The following is a 13,771-nucleotide window of genomic DNA, read 5'->3' on the forward strand; positions in this document are numbered from 1 at the left end:
ATTCATTAGATAGATTAGCATTTACATAAATGGGCCCCTTACAGGCCTTACTTCCCAAGTTATATTCCTCTAAAGGGTCCTGCACATCTGCCTTAAGATCATCAAGTTTGGCAGGAGCTACCTTCAGATGTTCCAGTTGCACCTCTTTATAACTCAGAGGGCTACTATCGATTACACATTCTGCCCAAGAACAATTAGGCAAATACTTCGGGCTAAACTTACTTTCTAAAAAGAAATAAGAAAAAGCCTAGAAAAAGTAGATCTAATTACATCAGTTGTCTCTTCCAGCTTGTCTTCTTCTGTTACTTGCACTTGCATCACTCCTCATCTTCAGCTATTTCCTCTATCAGAGGTCTCTTATGCTTCTGCATCAGGCTTGGTTTGGCCAATTCCTAGCCTATCTGCTTAAAACCTTCCTCAACGAAGGCCTTAAACCCTTCAGTTGTTAAGCCTTTTCCTTGTGATTTGACTTTTTCTTTATCAATCACAACTGGGCCCAAATCCTCATCATACAGCACAGCCTCTATGTTATTGACATCAGCAACAAAAGGATTTGCATTAGCCCAAAAGATTTCCATTCCTTTTTTATTCTGACCACCACCAGTTAGAAAAATTAATGTTTGGTGTAGAGATGAAGGCACACACCCATTAAGGTGAATCCAATCCTTACCCAAAAGCACATTGTAATTAGAAGTGGAGTCTATTACAAAGAAAGTTGTTCCCATTAATCTGGAACTAACTTAAAGCTGTAAAGCTACTACTCCTCTAGCTTCAGATAATCCACCAGAAAAATTACTTATATTTACCTCAGTAGGAAGTAAGTCATCGACAGACTTACCAATAGCCTTCAATGTCCTAGACGGGAGAATGTTGACAATAGCTCCATTGTCTACCAACACCTTTTCCACTGGTATCCCATCCAAAAAAGCTTTAACATACAGAGGCCTCAGATGCTTAATAAGCTTATCTTCTGGTATTTTAAGTACAACTTTCTCTCCATCGACAGACTTAATGACCTCAATTGATCTCAATGGCTTGGCCTGTGTTTCAACTATTGCTATCTGAACAGCTGGTTCTGTCAAGTCTTCAACATCACCTGCCAAGTTATCTGGCTGGTTTGGTTTGGCCTGAAACCTCTGTGGGATGGCCATAATCATATTGCACTCCTTGGAAGGGGGTAAAGAACCAAAATGAATGGCAACCAACTTTTCTCCAAAGTCACCACCAGAACTGTCTGATTTCACTTCATCTTCTTCAATCCTTTCATTAACATCCTTGTTATCAATGACCATCTCCTGGTCTTGATCATTTTTCATTACCATATCTCTTTTGTTATTGTTATCTTCTTCATCAGACATCAAATCTTTTTCTAACTGCTTCAGCTTCTGCCTTAACAAAGCCTTCTCTGAAAGCTTACCTACAGATTTATCTTCAGTCTCTTCTAGTCCCATTTTCCTTTTCAAAATTTGAACTGGTTGCACTGGATGTGTCTCAGAAGTTGAGCCTTGTACTTCTTTTCCTTTAGCAGCAGGAACCAATCCTTCCCTTGTCCAAACTAAGTCTTGTCTTCCAGATGGTTTGTCCCCTGTAGCAGTGGACATCATAGCATGAAACCTTCTTTGCTCTCTCCTTTTCTAAGTTCTTGTTTCTCCCATTGGTCTCCAACCACTCATAGGAAACTTTGGATGTGACACTCCTTGCCATCCCAAATGGGGTGGTATTAAAGGTTTCACCATTTTTAGCTGAACTAGTTGCATTTCTGGCCTCACTCTTAAGCCATGATGCTGCTGCTGATATCCTCTAGATGGTCTTGCCAATTGTTGATGCCCTCCATATGGCCTCCCAAATTGCTGATGGCCACTATGTGATGCACCAAATTGTTGTTGATGGCCATTATATGGCCTAGTCAGAACCTTTGGGTTTCCATAAGGCTTAAGACCCTTATGTTGATTGAGCATAGTCCTCACATTACTAGCTCCAACCAAGCATGGATGAACAGGTGCTCCCTGGAATAAGAATGGAACATCATCCTTACCATAATTCTCTGTAGGTCCAAAAATTTCAGGATCTGTTCCATCATAGAACAAACAATCATTATCAAAAATTTGTAAATCTCCACTTCCCATGGTATTAAACCTCAGACCAACATCTTTTCCAATTTGTTGAATCCCATTAATCACAATGGCCTTATTTTTTTTCTTTCTTTGAACCACATCTGAAACAAATGAAACTCTCACTTAGTTCCTTTTGAACTCTTTTTCCTTTTGCTTATTTTGCCGTTTTCTCCAGCCTTTCCTTGTGAAGTTTTTCCAACTCCACCAACAGAACTCTAGGATTTTTCCCTTATTTCTTTTGATCAGTAGCCACCATATTGATTTCCACCATACTAGGAAATGGATCACTGTCAACTGCCATTACTCCTTTATCTTTTTCGGCATATTTCAACATCCCTTTCTGAATTAAATCCTGCACACAATTACGAAATGTAACACAATTATTAGTAGAATGTCTGAAAGAATTATGCCATTTGCAATACTCCTTGCCAACTCTGTCCCTTTCTTTAGGAATGTTGTGGCCTGGAGTTAGAGTTAAAAACTTATTTGTTAACAACTCATCAAATAATGCATCTGCTTTAGACAAATCAAAAGAATATTGTCTATGTGATATAGCCACATTCTTTTTGGCTGGTTGTGGTGCTGGCATGCTTACAGGTTGGTCTATCTTTCTTAATGTCTCACAAACCACAGGTTTTTTACCTATTACTTGGGCAACATCTATGTCAACTTCCATGTCAAATTTGACTTTTTGATAATAATTGCCCGATGAAGCTGCATTTCTATGTTGTTCTTCTCTGAGAATGGCCTTATAACTAGTTGCCCTCGAAGACAACTCGAATAAATCCCTAAACATCATGCCTTCAAATTTTTTCCTAAGCTCAAAATCTAAACCATTTTGGGCTAATCTTATTATTTCTATTTCAGGCATGTATACATGACAGCAATTTTTTACTTTTTTAAACCTGTCGATGTACTGTTCTGCACTTTCTCCTTGTCTTTGTTTAAATTTTGACAAGTCCACCATGGTCACTTCAGGTTCAGTTCTAAAGAACTAAGCATGAAACTGATTTTCCATGTCTTGCCAAGTGTGAACAGAGTTCTCTGGCAAGTTAATAAACCAAGTAAATGCCACTTTCGACAAAGAATGAGGAAAGAGATTTAACTTTAAATTATCATCATAACCAAGTTCTCCACACTAGAGTATGAATCTGCCCACATGTTCTATGGTTGATTGTCTTTCCTCCCCTATGAATAAAGTAAACTCAGGAATTTTGTAATTCCTTGGAATGGGAATTGTTTCCATCCATGGAGGGTAAGGACTCCTAAACATTGGTCTATCTGGCCTTCTCAAGCCTGGACCATACATTTCCTGTATAATGTTCATTATTTGTTGTCTGTTGACTTGAGGTTCTAAGTATTGTTGTTGCTGCCCCCCTCCTTCAACCTCCGGTTGGAAGTAAGGATTAGGAGGACCAGGCCCTCTAGGCCTTGGATATATCATGTAGGGTTCAAAATATGGTTGAGGCATGGTATAATCCCTTGAATCTTGAGGCCTTACTTAATTAAATGGCCTATTTCTCTGTTCTGACATAGCCTGATAACCAGGCCCTTCAAATGCAAGATTATCATACATTTGTGGCCTTAGTTGCCCCCCAAGTCTCATTCCCATATTATTTACATTGTAATTAAACACTGGGTTTGTATGATATGTGGGTAGATCCCTCTCAAACATTGGATTTATGTTCATTCCCTCATCATATCTCTCTTGGAGTGTGGGAGGTCTATAAAATGATACGAGTTCACTTACCTTTTTATGCTATTGAGGGGCCATTTGGGGCTTAGGTTGTGCTCTTTTCCTTTGTGCTTCCTCTCTAATCTTTCTTGATTGACTGGGCTTGATGTTGGCTTTCTCAAACAAAGCCATTAGGTCATCAATCATCACTTGGTTCTCATATGCTGACATGGAACCAATTGCTTGCTAGGTATGCAGCAAAAGAGCCCTTCTTGAATCGACTGGTAGACAACTGGATTGGCCAGTTCTGGCCATATTTTGGCCATTTCCTTGGCCTATTTCTTGCCTGGCCACTGAATGGCCATCAGTTAAGTTGTCTTGTACTCCTTCAACTCCATCGTTCAACTTTTCTTCATCTTCGACCCTTTTCTCAGGATCTTCAAAGACTTCATGTTGTTTCTTCCTAGTCATTACTCCAAATTAGACAGGTCCCACTAGGCGTGCCAAAATATGTTAGCAAAAATTCTGGTCTAGGCCAAATCGACAGGGGTGATTCGACAGAGAAGCCAAACTTTTACAAACAACAACAAATCAAGCAATTGTGGTCTGAACATTCTATGCCTTGACAGATTCAAGGACTTCTTTGGAGGCTTTAATACAAAGAAACAAGAAGGAATAAACTGAAAATCAATTGTTGAACAAACAAACTTGGAATTTAATTAGTAAAATTAAACTTCCCAGTTCAATATACATGACAGTCGATAGAGAATTCTTAGTTATAGAAACTGAACTACAGATAGACTACTCCTAAGTAAGAACTAGCTAAGTTAAGTTACTCATAATGCTATAAGGGTTGTAAATTTGTTTGTCCCTTTCTAACTTCGAATTCCCAGCTTTTATATTGCTGGTCTTCAAACTCCACTACTGTTCTGCTACCACATGTCCCATCATATAGCCAACTACCTCCACTTCAATGCCCATGATCTCTGCAACTGCCAGCAACTGCTTTTCTGTTGCAGCTTTTCTCCTTCTAGGAAACATGACACGTATCATGTATGCCTTGCATGCTAACTTTATGGCTTGACGCCTGGGCCATATTTGGTCACATTCCCCTCCATTACTAGACGAATCGATAGGAAAACTGCAACTGCCAGGTTTGTCTCTTTGACTATTGCCTTTTTGTCACTTGCTCTGTATTCTAAGCTTCATATTCATTCGCTCTTCACTTGTAAACTTGTAGAAACTTGTGGTCTTTAAACCTAACATCCGCTGGACCAATTCTCTACATTTGTTACATACAATCGACAGAGAATGTACAATTTTTAGTGTCAATAGGTACTAACAAAAAAAGAATAGTTCTCAAATAATATACTATTTAAATGACAATTTTAGAACAATTCTAATAATACATTATTGTCAAATTTCACATGATAGAAACTAAAAATACACTCCAATAAAGTACTATTCATGGTGTCAAAATTAGCATTATACTACTCAATTTGGCAGGATGAAACTGACTTATTTTATATTTGTGTCAAATTTTGTTTGCTATCTAATGTGACAACATCCATAAATAATTGGTATAATGGGTCTCACATGAATTCAATTATTAATTTTTAAGAGTTGTGAGTATGTCAGTCAGGTGGTTAAACAACATGCGGTATAAAGAATATGTAGTCACCCTAATATTTGTTCTTCTAGCAATTCTAAAAGGCGTCTCTGTTTATAAAACTTTCCTAAATTTTTACATAATATCATTTTATGGGTGACCCCTTATTTTTATGAAAATTACTGTTTGTTATAGAATTTTAAAATATATATATATATATATATTTATATATGTCACCCTCAGTATAAAAATATATATATATATATATATATATGTCGTTTTTCTTCTATCTTAAATTCTCTTTTTATTTTATACTAAAAAAATTTCTTCATCTTATTAGAAATTATTTCTATAGTATTTAAATTTTTTTTTATATATATAATTTATATATATCATATTATAAATACATATATATTTTGTGTGTATGTGATGAAAAAAATTATTTCTTTTTTAACCCCTTCGATAACAAAATCATGTTCTGCTCATACAGTCCAAAAGAGGCAGATGTACAAATTAAGGTCCAAACCGGAAAGGTACACATCTATTTCCTAACTATATTGGATGGTGATTGTCGTGACTCTGGTTGTGTATATTTCATTAATTTGTAGAGGGATGTGTCGATGGAAATAAATTTTATGGAAATAAATGAAAAAAAAAAAAATCAAAGCAACTTCACTCTAGTACATGTAAAAATGCATAATAAATATCAATATTTAACTTCAAGGACCATATTGCAATAAAATTAAAATTGTATGTGAAATGTTACAAAACATTTTAAGAAGAAAAGTTACGAATATTGTAGTTGATATTTTAAAAAATGAAAAAAAATAAAATAAAATAAAAGCAACGTCACTCTAGTGCATGTAAAATGCATATATAATGTTTAACATGAAATAGATATCAATATTTAACTGCGAGGACCACATTATAATAAAATTGAAAATGTATGAGAAATGTTACAAAACATTTTAAGAAGAAAAGTTACCAATATTGTTGTTGATATTTGTTACGTACATTGTGATTATGTTAGCTATGAATGAGAGTGCTTATAGTATTATTCTTTTTTAAGGGTTCACAATTATTAGCTCCAAGATACCAAAATATATATGCCTAATTAAGTTAGCTCATCATTGACATGTAATATGCATAATAAAAGACATATTTTAAGCGCATATCTAACGTAAAAGAGTTACTTCAGCCGTCCAAATGTCTAATTTTAGTATAATTTGGTACTTCTACTCTAATGTTAAATTAAAAAAATTTATCAATTAAGAGTTACACATGTTTTCATCCCTTCAAAATTAAAATCTTAGTTCCGTCCCTGTTTAGGATCTAGACGTCCATGATGTGTTGAAGAAAAAAAAATAAGAGTGAAGGGCCCCCCTTCAAATGTTCATTGCCTCTTTCTGCCTAAATGTGCAAAACAACTTGCTATGGTGGAGACAATGAGAATCATGGTCTCCTCGTAGTTATAATGAGCATGTGAAATTGCCAATATGCTTCTGTTTTTTTCTTATTTTTTTAAAGGCTAACATCAATTTCCGTGACATTTATAGAAATATATCTACTGACTCCTCCCTCATGCCTCCTTGCCACCCAATACACTAATTCTTCTTCCCCCCCCCCCCCCCCAAAAAAAAATCCTGTGTTGTGTTGTGTCCCTTTTGGGATAGAGTAGTTTCATTTAAACTGATATCATAATGTGACTGTAGAGCTGGCAATGTTTTGTCTTGTAGAGTTGGTGGTGGTGGTTTTGTTTTCTTGTTTTAGTTTGGATTTTTAAGGTGAGGTAGTGTTAGCCTATTTATTGTAGGTAAGGTGTTTGTTAAAAGGTTCCTTAGGGCTGGTCTTAGTCTGGATGGAGGGGTTGAGGAAGATTGTATGAGAGTGGCATTTGGGATACTTAATTACAATTCAATGGTAAAACGTTGAAAATTACAATTGACACGAAGACAACCTTTGCGGGTATGGCAACTGATTATTGCAGTCCGTAAACTATTTACTGGGCAGCCGCTTATAGCTTAATCTCTATTTAATTTAGCCATCTGATCGATCAGTCTCTGTGCTCCATAGCAAATTGTTAGTGAACAAAGTGAGCACACATAGAAAGCAAGCCATTCGTGCACAAATTAAAATATTGGCTAAGTTACTTTAATCCTAACCTTAATAACCCATTATCTCTAAAATATTTGTTAGTCCTTCCAAATCTGTATCTCATTGTCTCTTGTGTCTTTATTGGTATAATTCAATAAGATTTGTTGTTGATGCTATTGATGACTCCATGTTCTTCCAAACAAGACAAAAGGTGAGGCAGCCTCAATTTTATAATAGCAAACACAGGGTAATGTGGCAGTCATGGATGAATGCAGGGGGACACCTCATACTACATTAAAATAACAAATCAATGTATCATTGTTGGCAAAGATGTAACAAATTTAACATAATTCAGAAGGAGCCCGCACCGGCATCATCACATGCTCTGATGCTCATCACATTGTTATCAAGAGTCCATGACTCATCTTGTCTCCTTTTCATGTGTTACATAAATAGTAAAGCATAGAGCTTCTAGTTTCCATCACAAATTTGAGCTTCTTGTGAAAACAACTACAAAACAAAAAATGGGTAGTTCTTCAAAAACAAAGAGATCAATCAGTTTGCCATGCAGCAGATCACATCCTAGCACAGTTAGGATTGAGGAGAAGCTGAACAAGATCAAGACATGGGAAGCAACATCTCCGCCAACTGCAAAGGCAATCCACAATGGTCTATCAAGATTGGAAGACTTGTACAAGTGCATGGATGATCTTCTAAACTTGCCACTTACCCAACAAGCACTCTCTCACGACCAACATGAGAAATGGGTTGGTGACTTGCAAGAAGGATTTATAACACTTTTGGATACTTGTGGCACTGCGAGGGATGTCACAACACAAATGAAGGAACAAGTTAGAGATCTTCAATCTGCTCTCAGAAGGAGAAAAGGAGATTCAAGCATTGAAATCAGCATTGCTAAATACACTTGCTTTAGGAAAAACACCAAGAAGGATGCCAAGACGTTGATTGCAATGATGAAGCAAATTGACAACAAAATTGAGGCCACACCACAACTAGAGCTAGATCAACACGTCTCATCAGTGATTAAAGTGGTAAGAGAAGTTGCTGCAGTGACCATCTCTATTCTCCATTCACTTCTCTTGTTCTTGTCTGTGCCTGTTTTGAAATCAATGCCAACAAGGCGGTCACTGGTTTCAAAATTTCTGCACAAATGGACAGTGGCATGCGAAATTTATCAACAGGAGAATGTGAATGAGTTGGAGAGAGTCGATGTTACATTGCACAGCCTATGCAGAAGTGATTCAAGTGAAGGGGATAAGATGCAAATTGCGCAGAACAGCCTCAAGTCTTTGGAGGCTAGCATTGAAGATGTTGAGAACGTTTTGGAGTGCTTGTTTAGGCGTTTCATTAAAGCAAGGGTCACTCTTCTAAACATAGTCTCTCACTAATGTGATCTCAATCTCTCCTCCCCCCCCCCCCCCCCCCCCCCCCCCCCCCCCCCCAAATTTCAGTTTTGTATTCAACAGCTAGCCATGTACACGAATCAAAATTTGTAGTTATGCAAGTAAATACAATGCAAGTTTTAAAGCTTGACTAAAATATTATCTCTCTCTCTCTCTCCCCAAAATTTATGAAAAAAATGCCAAAATTGTGATAGCATAAATATCAATCAATGCAAGTCCATATGCATAATGTTTAAGCAAATAACTCTGTTGCAGAAACAATTTTGTACAAGAAACTAAGGGGGCAAATTTCTGTTCTGGTTCAGGAAGATTGGAAAGTAAAACAGATATGTACTTCATTTCTAGATTCCTAGCAATACAAATAATGAATTATTGTTTTATCACCTCTTGAAAACATTTAATCAGCTTTTTTCAAACCTCATTTTTTTTCTCTCATAAGTTCTCTCTTTGATTCTCATAATTACTTGTTTATACTGTGTTTGGTTAGGGGATTTGGGGAGGGATTTAGAAAGAAAAAGAGAAAAGGTGTGTGAAACTATGTGAAATGTAGGTATATTTTTTTCACATTTCACCTACCTTTTCCATTTTCCTTTCCAAATCCCTCCTCAAATCCCTTAATCAAACACAGCATTACGGTTTGTGTTCATGTGGTAACATGAATTTACATTATCCAGAGACTTGGAATTCTGCAGCATGGATTTGGTGAGTAAATGATTTATTAGCAGCTGAAATAGAGTTGATTTATTTTTGCTCTATGCTTTTGTGAAAACACCGTTAAAAAGTCAAAAATGATGTCATGCCAGCCCGAGGAATTTGCCGGCAACTTTATAAGGCAGCGTTTTTTTTCAATGTCAACATAGGGACTGCTGTCACTTTAAAAGCGCCGCTAATTTCTTATTTTCTTGTAGTGATATAAAAGCATTATTTAGTTGCACTTCTTACAATGTAACTTGTTTTGCTCTGTTTTTCTGCTTCTTCTTTTTTCCCGACATGTCTCATTGTAATTGAAGTACCTCAGTTTTATGTTCGGTCCCTTGGGAAATTTATGAACTCTGAGTCCAATTGTACAAATCCATTTTAACTTATATATTGAGCTAATTTGTAAATATCGTGGAGCAGGTTCACCTTTGTACAGATGAAAATGGAAGGTCACAAATCAGTTCATATTATTAAAAATAAATGTAAAAAAAGAAAAGAAAAAGATAAACCAAAAATGAGGAGAATTTGGGTTATGAAATCTAACTATTTTGGAAGCCTGAATGATTGAAATTTTTTTAATAATCCTAAAAGTAATTAATAAATGCCAATCTGACTTTAGATGGTATGAATTGTTTACATGAGCTGATCAACAAAAATATGCTTATAGCATGCAACCATATATTCCTGTCCGAAAAAAGTCACAGCCAATTATTTTGATTCTTGAAAAATAATTTTGCACTAACACAAACAGACAATGCCGAAAAAGATAATCACAGTGAGCACCGATTGTTCCACCTGTTTTAATTGGAAAATGTTCAATGATAATATCTAGCATTATGCAATCGAGTTGTTTATGATCCATCCACATGAATTCCATGGAAAGGTATGGTTTTTATATTGGCATGCATGGATGGAATATATAAGGACTACTGGCATGTACAGTGTCATGGCATATATATTGCATTATGCTGTATAAGACAAATACAACAACAGGCTTCATTATTTGATGGACAAAGGTAACTTGTTACAATTGAATAACTCATAACCCAACTTTCATTGTATTGAGTCCCCATAGTGCATTACTCCATCCTATCGAAACGAAATAAATATATGCATTAACTAGTAGTGGGAGTGGGCTTACATAATAAGATATATACGCATTTTCAAATTTCAAATGCACTGTATTTCTTATCATGAATTGGAGATATACTATGAACAAAAGATGCCGGAGACAAGAAGAATCACTGTCTCCTCATAGTTTTGATGAGCATGTGAAATTGCAATGCTTTTGTTTCTTCTCATTTTGATAACATCATTACACTAATTCTTCTTTAAAAGATCTGGACTAGTTTTAGCTGAATTGATATTATAATGTGATTGTACAGTTTGCAAGGTTTTTCTTGTAGATAAAAAAAATAAATAAAAGAAAATAAAAGGTGTTAGACCAATTACTGAAATGTGCATGGAAGCACTGACTGATGAAACAAGACTAATCTTCAACCTAAAAGTAAGCCAACTGGAGACTGAGATATTTGAATTTTGCAAAGGCAGTACAAACTGTTAGTTTGTGATTTGTACTTATGTTTGGTTCACTCGAATAAGTGTGTAATGCAATGGAATGCTCATTCCTTAATCTGTTTATGGAATGACCATTCACTTAAAATGGTGAATTATGATTCCATTTATAATATATTTTTCATCATTTTATGATATCATTCAATAATCATATTGTTGTTTTTATCGATGGCTTGTGGTTCTTCCAAACGAGACATCATTGACATGCCATGTTTGTCGAGGTAAGGCAGCTTCAATTTTATATTAGCAAACAGTATAATGTGGCAGTAATGGAGCAATGCAGGGGAGGCAAAAGGGTGGTGACAACACATTATTGGGACACCTCATACTATATAAAATACAATAACCAATCATTGTAACAAATTAACCTAATTCAAAGGGAGTTGCCCACAGTGGCATCACATGCTGATCACATTATTATGCATAGTCTATCAATCATGTTGACTCCTTTTCATTTGTTATATAAATAGCAAAGCATAGAGCTTCTAGTTCCATCACAAAATTGAGCTTTTCTGTTGAAAAACAACAACCTCAACCACAACAACAACCAAAAAAAAAAAAAGAATGGGTAGTTCTTCAAAAACCAAGAGATCAATTAGCTTGCCTTCTAGATCACATCCTAGCACTGCTACAATTGAGGAGGAGCTCAACAAGATCAAAACATGGAAAGAATCATCTACGCCAACTGCAAAGTCAATCAGCAATGGCCTATCAAGATTGGAGGACTTGTACAAATGCATGGAAAATTTTCTCAACTTGCCACTTACCCAACATGCCCTCTTTCACCACCAACATGAGAAATGGATCGGTGACTTGCAGGATGGATTTGTGAGCCTGTTGGATATTTGTGGCACTGAAAGGGATGCCATGACACAAATCAAGGAACATGTTAGAAATCTTCAATCTGCTCTCAGAAGGAGAAAAGGAGATTCAAGCATTGAAACCTGCATTGCTAAGTACACTCGCTTTAGAAAGAATGCAAAGAAGGACGCCAAGAAGTTGATTACAGCAATGAAGCAAATCGGCAACAAAATTGAGGCCACACCACTCCTAGAGCTAGATCAACATGTCTCATCAGTGATTAAAGCGCTGAGAGAAGCTGTTGCAGGAAGCATCTGTATCCTCCATTCGCTTCTCTTGTTCTTGTCCGTGCCAATTTTGAAATCAAAGCCAACAAGGCGGTCACAGGTTTCAAAATTGCTCTACAAAGGGGCAGTGGCATGTGAAAATCATCTAGAGGAGAAAGTGAATGAGTTGGAAAGTGTAGATGTTGCATTGCACAACCTATGCAGAAGTGATTTGAGTGAAGGGGATAAGATGCAAACTGCACAGAATAGTCTCAAGTCTTTGGAGGCTAGCATTGAAGATGTTGAGAATGCTTTGGAGTGCTTGTTTAGGTACTTCATTAAAGCAAGGGTCACTCTTCTAAACATAGTCTCCCACTAATGTGATCTCAGTAGATGTCCCTGTTGAGGATCGGGGGCACACCAGGGAACTCAAACAATCAATAACACACAAGTTTTAACGTGGTTCGGCAAGTCGCCTACGTCCACGGGCAGCGGATTCACTATATTGAACAAAATGGTGAATTACAACACTCTCTGTAATTCTCTCTCTCTTTGCTCTCAACTCACACCTCTCAGCTCCACATCTGATATCTATATCCTCTCCCTCCCGTCTCTATTTATACACAAAGGAGTAGGTGGGAGAGCCCTCATTCTTTGACTTTTGACATGGTTGGTGGCCTTCCATTGTTGACATGAGGTTGGTGGCCTTCCATTGTTGACATGAGGATCACCCCTTTCACATGGGGTGACCTCCAGAATCTGTAGCCAATTCAACAAATCTCCACCTTGGCGAGGATTCTCTTATCCAACATAGTGATCGATCAACACTGCCATGCACCCGAAGGTGCTCAGTTCCGAGAGATGTTGACCAAGTCCAAACAATGTTGGAACTTGATCCCAGAAACTACCTTTGTGAGCATATCGGCCGGATTATCTGCAGTACCAATCTTTTGAAGCAGAATATCCCCTTCATTCACAATTTCTCGGATGAAATGGAAACGGACATCAATGTGCTTGGTGCGGGCATGATGAACCTGGTTCTTTGCCAAACAAATGGCACTCTGACTGTCACAAAACACCTCAACGTGCTTCTGAACAATTCCCAAGTCTTTAATCAACCCATGTAGCCAAATAGCTTCCTTAAAGGCTTCCGTTACTGCCATGTACTCTGCCTCTGTAGTAGACAAAGCCACCGTTGACTGAAGCGTTGACCTCCAACTTACCGGCCCTTTAGCAAGCGTAAATAAATACCCTGTTGTTGACCGGCGTTTGTCTAAGTCACCAGCATAATCTGAGTCCACATATCCTTCCAAATTCTGCCCGAGTCGGTTATCTCTCTCGAACTTCAATCCCAGATTGACCGTGCCATGTATGTACCTTAGGATCCATTTCACTGCCTGCCAGTGATCTTTTCCTGGATCATGCATATACCTGCTTACCATACTCACAGCATGCGAGATGTCAGGCCGTGTACAAACCATAGCATACATTAATGCACCAACTGCATTTGCATA

General features: G+C 37.0%; 3 protein-coding genes across 3 annotated transcripts; 2 read left to right on the forward strand and 1 right to left on the reverse strand.

Moving 5' to 3' along the window:
- Window positions 1-2,343: 2,343 nt before the first annotated feature.
- LOC114299795 (uncharacterized) lies at window positions 2,344-3,081 on the reverse strand. Its single transcript, XM_028244623.2, has one exon. It carries the CDS (start codon window positions 3,079-3,081, stop codon window positions 2,344-2,346), a length of 738 nt encoding a protein of 245 aa, XP_028100424.2.
- Window positions 3,082-8,016: 4,935 nt separating this feature from the next.
- LOC114277327 (uncharacterized) lies at window positions 8,017-8,901 on the forward strand. The gene has a single exon (XM_028219220.2). It carries the CDS (start codon window positions 8,017-8,019, stop codon window positions 8,899-8,901), a length of 885 nt encoding a protein of 294 aa, XP_028075021.2.
- A 2,853-nt stretch (window positions 8,902-11,754) lies between these two features.
- Window positions 11,755-12,651, forward strand: LOC114299536 (uncharacterized). Its single transcript, XM_028244301.2, has one exon. The coding sequence runs from the start codon at window positions 11,755-11,757 to the stop codon at window positions 12,634-12,636; it is 882 nt and encodes a 293-aa protein (XP_028100102.2). The 3' UTR covers window positions 12,637-12,651.
- Window positions 12,652-13,771: the final 1,120 nt, after the last annotated feature.

This window comes from Camellia sinensis, chromosome 4 (genome assembly GCF_055761805.1).
Source record: "Camellia sinensis isolate YWXY chromosome 4, ASM5576180v1, whole genome shotgun sequence".
NCBI lineage: Eukaryota > Viridiplantae > Streptophyta > Magnoliopsida > Ericales > Theaceae > Camellia > Camellia sinensis.